Consider the following 14,304-nt stretch of genomic DNA (forward strand, 5'->3'; position numbering starts at 1 on the left):
CGTCTGCTTTCCCCTTGCACTCACAATGCTTTCGTGCTGTGTGCAGTCATCCCGATCGTTGTTGGAGCAGTACATGGGCCGGTGCCCCATGGTTATGATCCAAGGGCGCTCCTTGCGCCGCTCCGGTTTATGCGCTTCCTGCCAGAAAAATTCAGGAAAAAAGCAACAATTGAGAATCATGGCAGCTGCATCTACACAAGGCATGGGCCAACTTTGGCCCTCCAGGTGTCTCTGACTTCAACTCTCACAATTCCTAACAACCCAAACCTTCACAAGCATTGAACCATGTTGGTTCAAGTGGAGTCAAACTGCATTCATTCCACAGTGTAAACGCAACCCTGGTTAACTACTTCTAGGTTTCAGAACCTTAAAGATTTGAAGTCCACCAGCCTCCAACGAAGGTCCGGCTCCGATCCGTACCTGCAGATCTCGCTCCAGCCATTGGAACTGCTTGGCCACAAGCTCTCGGCCGTAATCCAAATAGAAGTAAACCTCGGTGGAGAAGGAGACGATATGAGCAGGACCAATGTCCCAGCTGGAAGGCAAGGAAGGCCGTCAGGAAGTAACCCACTGGAAGAGGAGCTACAAAATGGGAAACTGAGGCAACTCTTTTATTGATAAATGAATTGATTCGTAACGCTGGGTTCGTCTACTCTGCGCTATAGAAGGAATGCAGTTTGACACCACTTGGACTGTCATGGCTCGATGCTATGGAATTATTGGAGCTATAGATTGCTATGGCTCAATGCCATGCACTCATGGGAGTTATAGTTTGAAAAGGTTGGACTCACAGGAGCTATAGTTTGCTATGGCTCAATGCCATGCACTCATGGGAGCTATAGTCTTGCAAGGTTGGACTCACAGGAGTTATAGTTTGCTATGGCTCAATGCCATGCACTCATGGGAGCTATAGTTTGAAAAGGTTGGAATCATAGGAGCTATAGTTTGCGATGGCTCAATGCCATGCACTCATAGGAGCTATAGTTTGACAAGGTTGGAATCATAGGAGCTATAGTTTGACAAGGTTGGACTCACAAGAGCTATAGTTTGCTATGGCTCAATGCCATGCACTCATGGGAGCTATAGTTTGAAAAGGTTGGACTCACAGGAGCTATAGTTTGCTATGGCTCAATGCCATGCACTCATGGGAGCTATAGTCTGACAAGGTTGGACTCACAGGAGCTATAGTTTGCTATGGCTCAATGCCATGCACTCATAGTAGCTATAGTTTGACAAGGTTGGAATCATAGGAGCTATAGTTTGACAAGGTTGGACTCACAAGAGCTATAGTTTGCTATGGCTCAATGCCATGCACTCATGGGAGCTATAGTTTGACAAGGTTGGAATCATAGGAGCTATAGTTTGACAAGGTTGGACTCACAAGAGCTATAGTTTGCTATGGCTCAATGCCATGCACTCATGGGAGCTATAGTTTGAAAAGGTTGGACTCACAGGAGCTATAGTTTGCTATGGCTCAATGCCATGCACTCATAGGAGCTATAGTTTGACAAGGTTGGAATCATAGGAGCTATAGTTTGACAAGGTTGGACTCACAAGAGCTATAGTTTGCTATGGCTCAATGCCATGCACTCATGGGAGCTATAGTTTGACAAGGTTGGAATCATAGGAGCTATAGTTTGACAAGGTTGGACTCACAAGAGCTATAGTTTGCTTTGGCTCAATGCCATGCACTCATGGGAGCTATAGTTTGAAAAGGTTGGACTCACAGGAGCTATAGTTTGCTATGGCTCAATGCCATGCACTCATGGGAGCTATAGTCTGACAAGGTTGGACTCACAGGAGCTATAGTTTGCTATGGCTCAATGCCATGCACTCATAGGAGCTATAGTTTGACAAGGTTGGAATCATAGGAGCTATAGTTTGACAAGGTTGGACTCACAAGAGCTATAGTTTGCTATGGCTCAATGCCATGCACTCATGGGAGCTATAGTCTTGCAAGGTTGGACTCACAGGAGTTATAGTTTGCTATGGCTCAATGCCATGCACTCATGGGAGCTATAGTTTGAAAAGGTTGGAATCATAGGAGCTATAGTTTGCGATGGCTCAATGCCATGCACTCATAGGAGCTATAGTTTGACAAGGTTGGAATCATAGGAGCTATAGTTTGACAAGGTTGGACTCACAAGAGCTATAGTTTGCTATGGCTCAATGCCATGCACTCATGGGAGCTATAGTTAGAAAAGGTTGGAATCATAGGAGCTATAGTTTGACAAGGTTGGACTCACAAGAGCTATAGTTTGCTATGGCTCAATGCCATGCACTCATGGGAGCTATAGTTTGAAAAGGTTGGAATCATAGGAGCTATAGTTTGCGATGGCTCAATGCCATGCACTCATAGGAGCTATAGTTTGACAAGGTTGGAATCATAGGAGCTATAGTTTGACAAGGTTGGACTCAAAAGAGCTATAGTTTGCTATGGCTCAATGCCATGCACTCATGGGAGCTATAGTTTGACAAGGTTGGAATCATAGGAGCTATAGTTTGACAAGGTTGGACTCACAAGAGCTATAGTTTGCTATGGCTCAATGCCATGCACTCATGGGAGCTATAGTTTGAAAAGGTTGGAATCATAGGAGCTATAGTTTGACAAGGTTGGACTCACAAGAGCTATAGTTTGCTATGGCTCAATGCCATGCACTCATGGGAGCTATAGTTTGAAAAGGTTGGACTCACAGGAGCTATAGTTTGCTATGGCTCAATGCCATGCACTCATGGGAGCTATAGTCTGACAAGGTTGGACTCACAGGAGTTATAGTTTGCTATGGCTCAATGCCATGCACTCATAGGAGCTATAGTTTGAAAAGGTTGGAATCATAGGAGCTATAGTTTGCGATGGCTCAATGCCATGCACTCATAGGAGCTATAGTTTGACAAGGTTGGAATCATAGGAGCTATAGTTTGACAAGGTTGGACTCACAAGAGCTATAGTTTGCTATGGCTCAATGCCATGCACTCATGGGAGCTATAGTTTGAAAAGGTTGGAATCATAGGAGCTATAGTTTGCGATGGCTCAATGCCATGCACTCATAGGAGCTATAGTTTGACAAGGTTGGAATCATAGGAGCTATAGTTTGACAAGGTTGGACTCACAAGAGCTATAGTTTGCTATGGCTCAATGCCATGCACTCATGGGAGCTATAGTTTGACAAGGTTGGAATCATAGGAGCTATAGTTTGACAAGGTTGGACTCACAAGAGCTATAGTTTGCTATGGCTCAATGCCATGCACTCATGGGAGCTATAGTTTGAAAAGGTTGGACTCACAGGAGCTATAGTTTGCTATGGCTCAATGCCATGCACTCATGGGAGCTATAGTCTGACAAGGTTGGACTCACAGGAGCTATAGTTTGCTATGGCTCAATGCCATGCACTCATAGGAGCTATAGTTTGACAAGGTTGGAATCATAGGAGCTATAGTTTGACAAGGTTGGACTCACAAGAGCTATAGTTTGCTATGGCTCAATGCCATGCACTCATGGGAGCTATAGTTTGAAAAGGTTGGAATCATAGGAGCTATAGTTTGCTATGGCTCAATGCCATGCACTCATGGGAGCTATAGTTTGAAAAGGTTGGACTCACAGGAGCTATAATTTGCTATGGCTCAATGCCATGCACTCATGGGAGCTATAGTCTGACAAGGTTGGACTCACAGGAGCTATAGTTTGCTATGGCTCAATGCCATGCACTCATGGGAGCTATAGTTTGAAAAGGTTGGAATCATAGGAGCTATAGTTTGCGATGGCTCAATGCCATGCACTCATAGGAGCTATAGTTTGACAAGGTTGGAATCATAGGAGCTATAGTTTGACAAGGTTGGACTCACAAGAGCTATAGTTTGCTATGGCTCAATGCCATGCACTCATGGGAGCTATAGTTTGAAAAGGTTGGACTCACAGGAGCTATAGTTTGCTATGGCTCAATGCCATGCACTCATGGGAGCTATAGTCTGACAAGGTTGGACTCACAGGAGCTATAGTTTGCTATGGCTCAATGCCATGCACTCATGGGAGCTATAGTCTGACAAGGTTGGACTCACAGGAGCTATAGTTTGACAAGGTTGGACTCACAAGAGCTATAGTTTGCTATGGCTCAATGCCATGCACTCATAGTAGCTATAGTTTGACAAGGTTGGAATCATAGGAGCTATAGTTTGCTTTGGCTCAATGCCATGCACTCATGGGAGCTATAGTTTGAAAAGGTTGGACTCACAGGAGCTATAGTTTGCTATGGCTCAATGCCATGCACTCATGGGAGCTATAGTTTGAAAAGGTTGGAATCATAGGAGCTATAGTTTGACAAGGTTGGACTCACAGGAGCTATAGTTTGACAAGGTTGGACTCACAAGAGCTATAGTTTGCGATGGCTCAATGCCATGCACTCATAGTAGCTATAGTTTGACAAGGTTGGAATCATAGGAGCTATAGTTTGCTTTGGCTCAATGCCATGCACTCATGGGAGCTATAGTTTGAAAAGGTTGGACTCACAGGAGCTATAGTTTGCTATGGCTCAATGCCATGCACTCATGGGAGCTATAGTCTGACAAGGTTGGACTCACAGGAGCTATAGTTTGATATGGCTCAATGCCATGCACTCATAGGAGCTATAGTTTGACAAGGTTGGAATCATAGGAGCTATAGTTTGACAAGGTTGGACTCACAAGAGCTATAGTTTGCTATGGCTCAATGCCATGCACTCATGGGAGCTATAGTTTGAAAAGGTTGGAATCATAGGAGCTATAGTTTGCTATGGCTCAATGCCATGCACTCATGGGAGCTATAGTTTGAAAAGGTTGGACTCACAGGAGCTATAGTTTGCTATGGCTCAATGCCATGCACTCATGGGAGCTATAGTTTGAAAAGGTTGGAATCATAGGAGCTATAGTTTGACAAGGTTGGACTCACAGGAGCTATAGTTTGCTATGGCTCAATGCCATGCACTCATGGGAGCTATAGTTTGAAAAGGTTGGAATCATAGGAGCTATAGTTTGCGATGGCTCAATGCCATGCACTCATAGTAGCTATAGTTTGACAAGGTTGGAATCATAGGAGCTATAGTTTGCTTTGGCTCAATGCCATGCACTCATGGGAGCTATAGTTTGAAAAGGTTGGACTCACAGGAGCTATAGTTTGCTATGGCTCAATGCCATGCACTCATGGGAGCTATAGTCTGACAAGGTTGGACTCACAGGAGCTATAGTTTGCTATGGCTCAATGCCATGCACTCATGGGAGCTATAGTTTGAAAAGGTTGGAATTATAGGAGCTATAGTTTGACAAGGTTGGACTCACAAGAGCTATAGTTTGCTATGGCTCAATGCCATGCACTCATGGGAGCTATAGTTTGAAAAGGTTGGAATCATAGGAGCTATAGTTTGACAAGGTTGGACTCACAGGAGCTATAGTTTGCTATGGCTCAATGCCATGCACTCATGGGAGCTATAGTTTGAAAAGGTTGGAATCATAGGAGCTATAGTTTGACAAGGTTGGACTCACAGGAGCTATAGTTTGCTATGGCTCAATGCCATGCACTCATGGGAGCTATAGTTTGAAAAGGTTGGAATCATAGGAGCTATAGTTTGCGATGGCTCAATGCCATGCACTCATAGTAGCTATAGTTTGACAAGGTTGGAATCATAGGAGCTATAGTTTGCTTTGGCTCAATGCCATGCACTCATGGGAGCTATAGTTTGAAAAGGTTGGACTCACAGGAGCTATAGTTTGCTATGGCTCAATGCCATGCACTCATGGGAGCTATAGTCTGACAAGGTTGGACTCACAGGAGCTATAGTTTGCTATGGCTCAATGCCATGCACTCATGGGAGCTATAGTTTGAAAAGGTTGGAATCATAGGAGCTATAGTTTGCGATGGCTCAATGCCATGCACTCATAGTAGCTATAGTTTGACAAGGTTGGAATCATAGGAGCTATAGTTTGCTTTGGCTCAATGCCATGCACTCATGGGAGCTATAGTTTGAAAAGGTTGGACTCACAGGAGCTATAGTTTGCTATGGCTCAATGCCATGCACTCATGGGAGCTATAGTCTGACAAGGTTGGACTCACAGGAGCTATAGTTTGCTATGGCTCAATGCCATGCACTCATAGGAGCTATAGTTTGACAAGGTTGGAATCATAGGAGCTATAGTTTGACAAGGTTGGACTCACAAGAGCTATAGTTTGCTATGGCTCAATGCCATGCACTCATGGGAGCTATAGTTTGAAAAGGTTGGAATCATAGGAGCTATAGTTTGACAAGGTTGGACTCACAGGAGCTATAGTTTGCTATGGCTCAATGCCATGCACTCATGGGAGCTATAGTCTGACAAGGTTGGACTCACAGGAGCTATAGTTTGCTATGGCTCAATGCCATGCACTCATGGGAGCTATAGTTTGAAAAGGTTGGAATCATAGGAGCTATAGTTTGCGATGGCTCAATGCCATGCACTCATAGTAGCTATAGTTTGACAAGGTTGGAATCATAGGAGCTATAGTTTGCTTTGGCTCAATGCCATGCACTCATGGGAGCTATAGTTTGAAAAGGTTGGACTCACAGGAGCTATAGTTTGCTATGGCTCAATGCCATGCACTCATGGGAGCTATAGTCTGACAAGGTTGGACTCACAGGAGCTATAGTTTGCTATGGCTCAATGCCATGCACTCATGGGAGCTATAGTTTAAAAAGGTTGGAATCATAGGAGCTATAGTTTGCGATGGCTCAATGCCATGCACTCATGGGAGCTATAGTTTGAAAAGGTTGGAATCATAGGAGCTATAGTTTGACAAGGTTGGACTCACAGGAGCTATAGTTTGCTATGGCTCAATGCCATGCACTCATGGGAGCTATAGTTTGAAAAGGTTGGAATCATAGGAGCTATAGTTTGCGATGGCTCAATGCCATGCACTCATAGTAGCTATAGTTTGACAAGGTTGGAATCATAGGAGCTATAGTTTGCTTTGGCTCAATGCCATGCACTCATGGGAGCTATAGTTTGAAAAGGTTGGACTCACAGGAGCTATAGTTTGCTATGGCTCAATGCCATGCACTCATGGGAGCTATAGTCTGACAAGGTTGGACTCACAGGAGCTATAGTTTGCTATGGCTCAATGCCATGCACTCATGGGAGCTATAGTTTGAAAAGGTTGGAATCATAGGAGCTATAGTTTGCGATGGCTCAATGCCATGCACTCATAGGAGCTATAGTTTGACAAGGTTGGAATCATAGGAGCTATAGTTTGACAAGGTTGGACTCACAAGAGCTATAGTTTGCTATGGCTCAATGCCATGCACTTATGAGAGCTATAGTTTGAAAAGGTTGGAATCATAGGAGCTATAGTTTGCTATGGCTCAATGCCATGCACTCATAGGAGCTATAGTTTGACAAGGTTGGAATCATAGGAGCTATAGTTTGACAAGGTTGGAATCATAGGAGCTATAGTTTGCTTTGGCTCAATGCCATGCACTCATGGGAGCTATAGTTTGAAAAGGTAGAATCACAGGAGTTATAGTCTGACAAGGTTAGAGTCACAGGAGCTATCGTTTGCTATGGCTCAATGCCATGCACCCATGGGAGCTATAGTTTGAAAAAGTTGGAGTCATAGGAGCTATAGTCTGACAAGGTTGGACTCACAAGAGCTATAGTTTGACAAGGTTGGACTCACGGGAGCTATAGTTTGCTATGGCTCAATGCCATGCACTCATGGGAGCTATAGTTTGAAAAGGTTGGAATCATAGGAGTTATAGTCTGACAAGGTTGGAATCATAGGAGATATAGTTTGCTATGACTCAATGCCACGCACTCATGGGAGTTATAGTCTGACAAGGTTGGAATCACAGGAGTTATATTCTGACAAGGTTGGAATCATAGGAGCTGTAGTCTGACAAGGTTGGACTCACAGGAGCTATAGTTTGCTATGGCTCAATGCCATGCACTCATGGGAGCTATAGTTTGAAAAGTTTGGAATAATAGGAGCTATAGTTCAACAAAGTTGGAATCATAGGAGCTATAGTTTGATAAGGTTGGAATCACAGGAGCTATAGTTTGCCATGACTCAATGCTATGGATTCATAGCAGCTATAGTTTGTTATGGTTCAATGCTATGGAATTATAGCAGTTATAGTTTGTCAAGGTTGGAATCATAGCAGCTATAGTTTGCCATGGCTCAATGCTATATAATCATGGGAGCTATAGTTTGCCATGGCTCAATGCTACGGACTCATGGGAGTTATAGTTTGACAAACCTTGAATCCTAAGAGCTATAGTCTGACATGCCTCAATGCTATGGAATCATAGGAGAGATAGTTTGACAAGGTCTTCAGCATCCTCTACCAAAGTGTGCAAACTACAACTCCCAGGAATCCATAGCTTTGGAGACATGGTAGTTGAAGTGGTGTCAAAAGGCAGTAATTTTACCTATAAAGGTCAATATAGATTTTAAAAAACAAGGGGTAACTTTTCTTAAAGGCAAACCACATTAAAATACAACTGGAATAATTAACTGAAAGGCCAAGATACTGGATTAGAAGAGACGCACCTGTACCAGAGGCTCTCTGTGTTCCCAGGCATGCTGAAGCGAAAGCGGTAGTTGGAGAAGTTACTGGAGGAGGAAATGAAAAGAAAAAGTTACTTAGGAGAAACTAAGTACCCCTTGGGCTCTTTTCTCAAATCCTTCTCTCTCTCACCTTCCTTTCCTTCCGTCTTTCTCTCTTTCCTTCCTCTTTCCCTCCCTATTTCTCCTTCCCTTCCTCCCTTTCGTCCTTCCTTCCCTCTCTCCCTCTTTCACTTTCTTTCCTTCCCTTTTGTATTTATTTCTTCTCTCTTTCTTTTATCATTCCCTTCCTTCATCCTTCCCTTCCTTCCTTTCCTTCTTCTTCCCTTTTTGTTCCTTCTTTCTCTTTTTCCTTCCTCCTTCCCTTTTCTTCCATTTTTCCTTCCCACCCTTTCATCATTCCGTCCTTCCCTTTTGTCTTTCCTTCCCTCCCATTTTCCTCCCTCCTTCCCTCTCTCCCTCTTTCTCCTTCCATCCCTCCTTTCCTCCTTTTCATCCTTCTTTCCTTCTCTCTTTCCTCCCTCCCTCCCTATCTCCCTTTCTTCCTTCCATTCATTCATCCATCCATCCCTTCCACCCTTTCATCCTTCCTTTTTGTTTTTCCTTCCTTCCCCTTTTTCTCCCTCCTTCCCTCTCTCCCTCTTCTCCTTCCACCCCTCCTTTCCTCCTTTTCATCCTTCCTTCCTTCTCTCTTTCCTCCCTCCCTCCCTCCCTCCCATCCATCCATCCATCCATCCATCCATCCCTTCCACCCTTTCATCCTTCCTTCCTTCTCTTTTGTCTTTCCTTCCTTCCCCCTTTCCTTCCTCTTTCTCCTTCCACCCCTCCTTTCCTCCGTTCATCCTTCTCTCTTTTCTTCCTTCCTTCCTTCCTTCCTTCCATCCCTTCCACCCTTCCTTCCCTTTTGTCTTTCCTTCCTTCCCTCTCCCTCTTTCTCCTCCTATCCTTCCCTTCCTCCCTTTCATCTTTCCTTCCTTCCTTCCTTCCTTCCTTCCTTCCTTCCTTCCTTCCTTCCTTCCTTCCCTCCTTCCTTCCTTCTTTCTTTCCTTCCGTCTTTCAATCACCAGGCAGCAGAGAGTGCTAGTATGCAGCCCCAAAGTTAGAAGGTTTGCCCAGGGGATCTGTTCCTGGTTTGAAATGTGAAGTCTTTGCTTTGAAAGTAGTTGTTCTACTTCAGAAACTTTGTTTTTTGTGGCACAAACTATACTGAATTATTGAATTATTGAACTCGAGCAAAATCTGCTATAGCAGGATGTCCCTCCCCCAGAATCCAAGTTTTTGCAACTTTCCCCATGTTTTCATGATAGAAGCAATTAGAAAACTGCATATACCACCCAGGAACAAAAACCGTGTCCCGTGGTGTTATTGGCTGGTCTGTGGCTACTACTTACTATTTCTCCTCGTGGTTCCCTGGGCAAGTCATATACGGCACTGATGCTGCCACGGGTTCGATTTTCCTCATGAAGGCATCTCCAAAGTGGGCATCCATCTGCAAAAGGGTGGGAGGGAAGAGATAAAGCCCTTGAGAAAGGTGGAAAAGTCACGGTGGTGGAGAAGTCACTTCTCGGTGGTGGCCCCCTTCTGTGGAACACACTCCCTAATGAAATTGGGCCAGCCCCCTCTCTCCTGTCCTTTGGGAAGAAACTGAAATCATGTGTTGTTGTAGGTTTTCCGGGCTGTCTGACCATGTTCTAGAAGCATTCTCTCCTGATGCTTCGCCTGAATCTATGGCTGGCATCCTCACAGGTTGTGGGGTCTCTTGGAAACTAGGGAAATTGGGTTTATATATCTTGTGGGTTTCAACGTCTTTTCTGTGTAGCCTGACATGGTGGTTGTCAGAGTGCAGACTACTTCAACCAGAGAAATCAGCCATAGGAGAACACCTGATGAACCTGTCAGTGACATAGGCCGCACAGCAAGGCAGGAAACACAATCGATCACAGCCACCTTAGGCTATAAACTACTTTATTTACAGCTATATATATCAGAAGCTATTTAACACTAAGCATGTCGTAAAACTTCTTCTTTTACATCCGGTTGTCACATCGTGAACACTCGAACACGCTGTTATCAGTACAAGTCCACACCTCCTGCATTCCAGAGTGACGTATAGCTGGGGCTAACAACGAGAACTCACCCCGCTCATATTTGCATGTTTTCAAACTGCTAGGTTGGCAGAAGCTGGGGCTAACAGCGGGAGCTCACCCCGTTCCACAGATATGAACCACCAACCTTTCGGTCAGCAAGTTCAGCAGCTCAGCGGTTTAACCCACTGCAGCACCAGGGGGTCCTGCCATTATACTATGCTATTGGATATAATGGGACTTGAGCATCTATGGATTTCGGTATCCACTGGGAAGAGGGGTTCCAGTGGATACCGAGGGCCCACGTTTAATTATAACGAGGTCGTAAACATAGGCTGACTCTACATATCTTACCGTATCGAAGTCGTAGGCAAAATCCCCTGCAAAGGAAAGGAGAGAAGCTGAGTTTGGCTTTGTTTTCCCAACGTAGCAAAGGATCTCAATCAGGTATGGTCAAACTTGGGCCCTCCAGGTGTTTTGGACTCCAACTCCCACAATTCCTAACAGCCGGTAGGCTGTTAGGAATTGTGGGAGTTGAAGTCCAAAACACCTGGAGGGCCCAAGTTTGCCTATCACTTGATCTAAGTCCTCCTAAGTAGCAAAGGATCTAAATTAGAAGCATTTTGGTAGACAGTTTGGTAGACAAAATCCTACCCACGTGCAGAATTGCATCATAGAGTCCCATTTCGGTCTCGCGCTGCAACCGAGGCAAGGATTGAGGGTTCAAGAGGCCCAAGTCCCCAAAGAGGGCAAAGCGGGGGCTCCAGGCGGTGGAGTTCAGCAAAGCCTGGAAGACGTAGTTTCTGCTCCAGCCCAGCTCGCTTCCACAACAGTAGGCTGTAAATAACAATAGAATCATAGAATCAAAGAGTTGGAAGAGACCTCCTGGGCCATCCAGTCCAACCCCATTCTGCCAAGAAGCAGGAATATTGCATTCAAATCACCCCTGACAGATGGCCATCTGTTTAAAAACTTCCAAAGAAGGAGCCTCCACCACACTCTGGGGCAGAGAGTTCCACTGCTGAACGGCTCTCACAGTCAGGAAGTTCTTCCTCATGTTCAGATGGAATCTCCTCTCTTGTAGTTTGAAGCCATTGTTCCATTGCGTCCTAGTCTCCAGGGAAGCAGAAAGGAAGCTTGCTCCCTCCTCCTCCCTGTGGCTTCCTCTCACATATGTATACATGGCTATCATATCTCCTCTCAGCCTTCTCTTCTTCAGGCTAAACATGCCCAGCTCCTTAAGCCGCTCCTCATAGGGCTTGTTCTCAAGACCCCTGATCTGCTCCCTCCTCCCTGTGGCTTCCTCTCACATATTTATACATGGCTATCATATCTCCTCTCAGCCTTCTCTTCTTCAGGCTAAACATGCCCAGCTCCTTAAGCCGCTCCTCATAGGGCTTGTTCTCCAGACCCCTGATCTGCTCCCTCCTCCCTGTGGCTTCCTCTCACATATTTATACATGGCTATCATGTCTCCTCTCAGCCTTCTCTTCTTCAGGCTAAACATGCCCAGCTCCTTAAGCCGCTCCTCATAGGGCTTGTTCTCCAGACCCTTGATCATTTGAGTTGCTCTCCTCTGGACACATTCCAGCTTATCAAAGCGTTTACAGTCCACTAGCTTGGTTGCTGGCCCTAAAAACAATCAGGACAGTAAATAAAGAGGAACACTCAAGAAACAAGGGAATTCCAGACATAAATCAATCAGGGCCAGTTAACACCTCCCAACAAAGGATTCCCCCAGGAAGGAAGCAGCCAAGCCTTGAAGCTGCAAGACTATTAAATCAGTGTTTCTCAACCTTCCTAATGCTGTGACCCCCTTAATACAGTTCCTCATGTGGTGGTGACCCCCAACCATGACATTATTTTCGTTGCTACTTCATAACTGTGATGTTGATACTGTTATGAATTGTAATGTAAATATCTGACATGCAGGATATATTCCCATTCACTGGACCCAATTTGGAGCAAATACCCAATACGCCCAAATCTGAATACTGCTGGGGTTGCGGGGGGTTGATTTTGTCATTTGGGAGCTGTAGTTGCTGGGATTTATAGTTCACCTACAATCCAAGAGGATTCTGAACTCCACCAATGATGGAATAGAAGCAATCTTGGCACATAGAACTCCCATAACCAACTGAAAATACTGGAAGGATTTGGTGGGCATTGACCTTGAGTTTGGGAGTTGTAGTTCACCTACATCCAGAGAGCATTGTAGACTCAAACCATGATGGATCTGGACCAAACTTCGCCTGAATACTCAGTTATGCTCAAATGTGAACACTGGTGGAATCTGGGGAAAATAGAACTTGACATTTGGGAGTTGTAGTTACTGGGATTAATAGTTCACCTACAATCCAAGAGCATTCTGAACCCCACCAACCAAGGAATTGGGCCAACATTCCCACATAGACTCCCCATAGAATTCTGTCAACCAACGAAAGTACTGTGTTGTTGTAGGTTTTTTCGGGCTATATGGCCATGTTCTAGAGGCATTCTCTCCTGACGTTTCGCCTGCATCTATGACAAGCATCCTCAGAGGTTGTGAGATCTGTTGGAAATAGGAAAATGGGTTTATATATCTGTGGAATGACCAGGGTGGGACAAAGGACTCTTGTCTGTTGGAGCTAGGTGTGAATGTTTCAGCTGACCTCCTTGATTAGCATTTGATGGCCTGGAAGTGCCTGGGGGGAATCTTTTGTTGAGAGGTGATTTGATGTGCCTGATTGGACACAGCATATTATTTGAGAACACAGAAGTGCTGGACCACTCTCACAACCACCATGTCAGACTACACAGAGAAGCCAAATAAAGTTAATAATAATAATAATAATAATAATAAGCCATTGAAATCCACAAGAAGCATGTGGACAATTTCAACAGAAAGGAAACCATAAAAATGAACAAAATCTGGCTACCAGTATTGTAAAAACTCAAAAATTACAACAGTAAAACAACAGAGAGTAAACAATCAGGCACATCAAATCACCACTCAACAGAATATTCCCCCCAGGCACTTCCAAGCCATCAAATGCTAATCAAGGTGGTCAGTTGAAACATTCACACCTAGCTCCAGCAGACAAGAGTCCTTTGTCCCACCCTGGTCATTCCACAGATATATAAACCCTTTTTCCTACTTCCAACAGACCTCACTACCTCTGAGGATGCTTGCCATAGATGCAGGCGAAACGTCAGGAGAGAATGCCTCTAGAACATGGCCATATAGCCCGAAAAAACCTACAACAACCCAGTGATTCCGGCCATGAAAGCCTTTGACAATGTAATGTTCGTTTGTGGGATTAACATAACTCAAAAACCACTGGACAAATTGCCACCAAATTTGGCCACAAGACACCTACTAATCCAAGGATTGACCATCACTCAAAAAATTGATTTTGTCATTTGATAGTTGTAGTTGCCTGGAGCAATCCTTTGTTGAGAGGTGATTAGATGTCCCTCGGCTGTTTTGCTGTTTTAATTTTAGAGTTTTTTAATACTTCGACAATACAGAAAGTACTGTGTTTTCTGATGGTCTTTGGTGACCCCTCTGAAAACCCCTCATGACCCCCCACCCAGGGGTCCTGACCCCCAGGTTGAGAAATGCTGTATTAAATGCTAATCAAGGTGATTAATTACAACATTCACAACTGCCTCCAGC

The 14,304-nt window shown here is 44.6% G+C and overlaps 1 protein-coding gene across 1 annotated transcript in view; it reads right to left on the reverse strand.

The window, feature by feature from the left end:
* The window catches only part of LOC137094986 (acid phosphatase type 7-like), a 30,891-nt gene that overhangs the window by 8,805 nt on the left and 7,782 nt on the right, over positions 1-14,304 (reverse strand). Inside the window, exons 4-9 of the mRNA XM_067461088.1 lie at positions 11,302-11,484; positions 11,002-11,027; positions 9,955-10,052; positions 8,549-8,611; positions 421-535; positions 25-138 (exon numbers count right to left, since the gene is read on the reverse strand). Coding sequence (XP_067317189.1) covers positions 25-138; positions 421-535; positions 8,549-8,611; positions 9,955-10,052; positions 11,002-11,027; positions 11,302-11,484 — 599 coding nt within the window. The remainder of the gene's footprint in view (positions 1-24; positions 139-420; positions 536-8,548; positions 8,612-9,954; positions 10,053-11,001; positions 11,028-11,301; positions 11,485-14,304) is intronic.

This window comes from Anolis sagrei, chromosome X (genome assembly GCF_037176765.1).
Source record: "Anolis sagrei isolate rAnoSag1 chromosome X, rAnoSag1.mat, whole genome shotgun sequence".
Lineage (NCBI taxonomy): Eukaryota > Metazoa > Chordata > Lepidosauria > Squamata > Dactyloidae > Anolis > Anolis sagrei.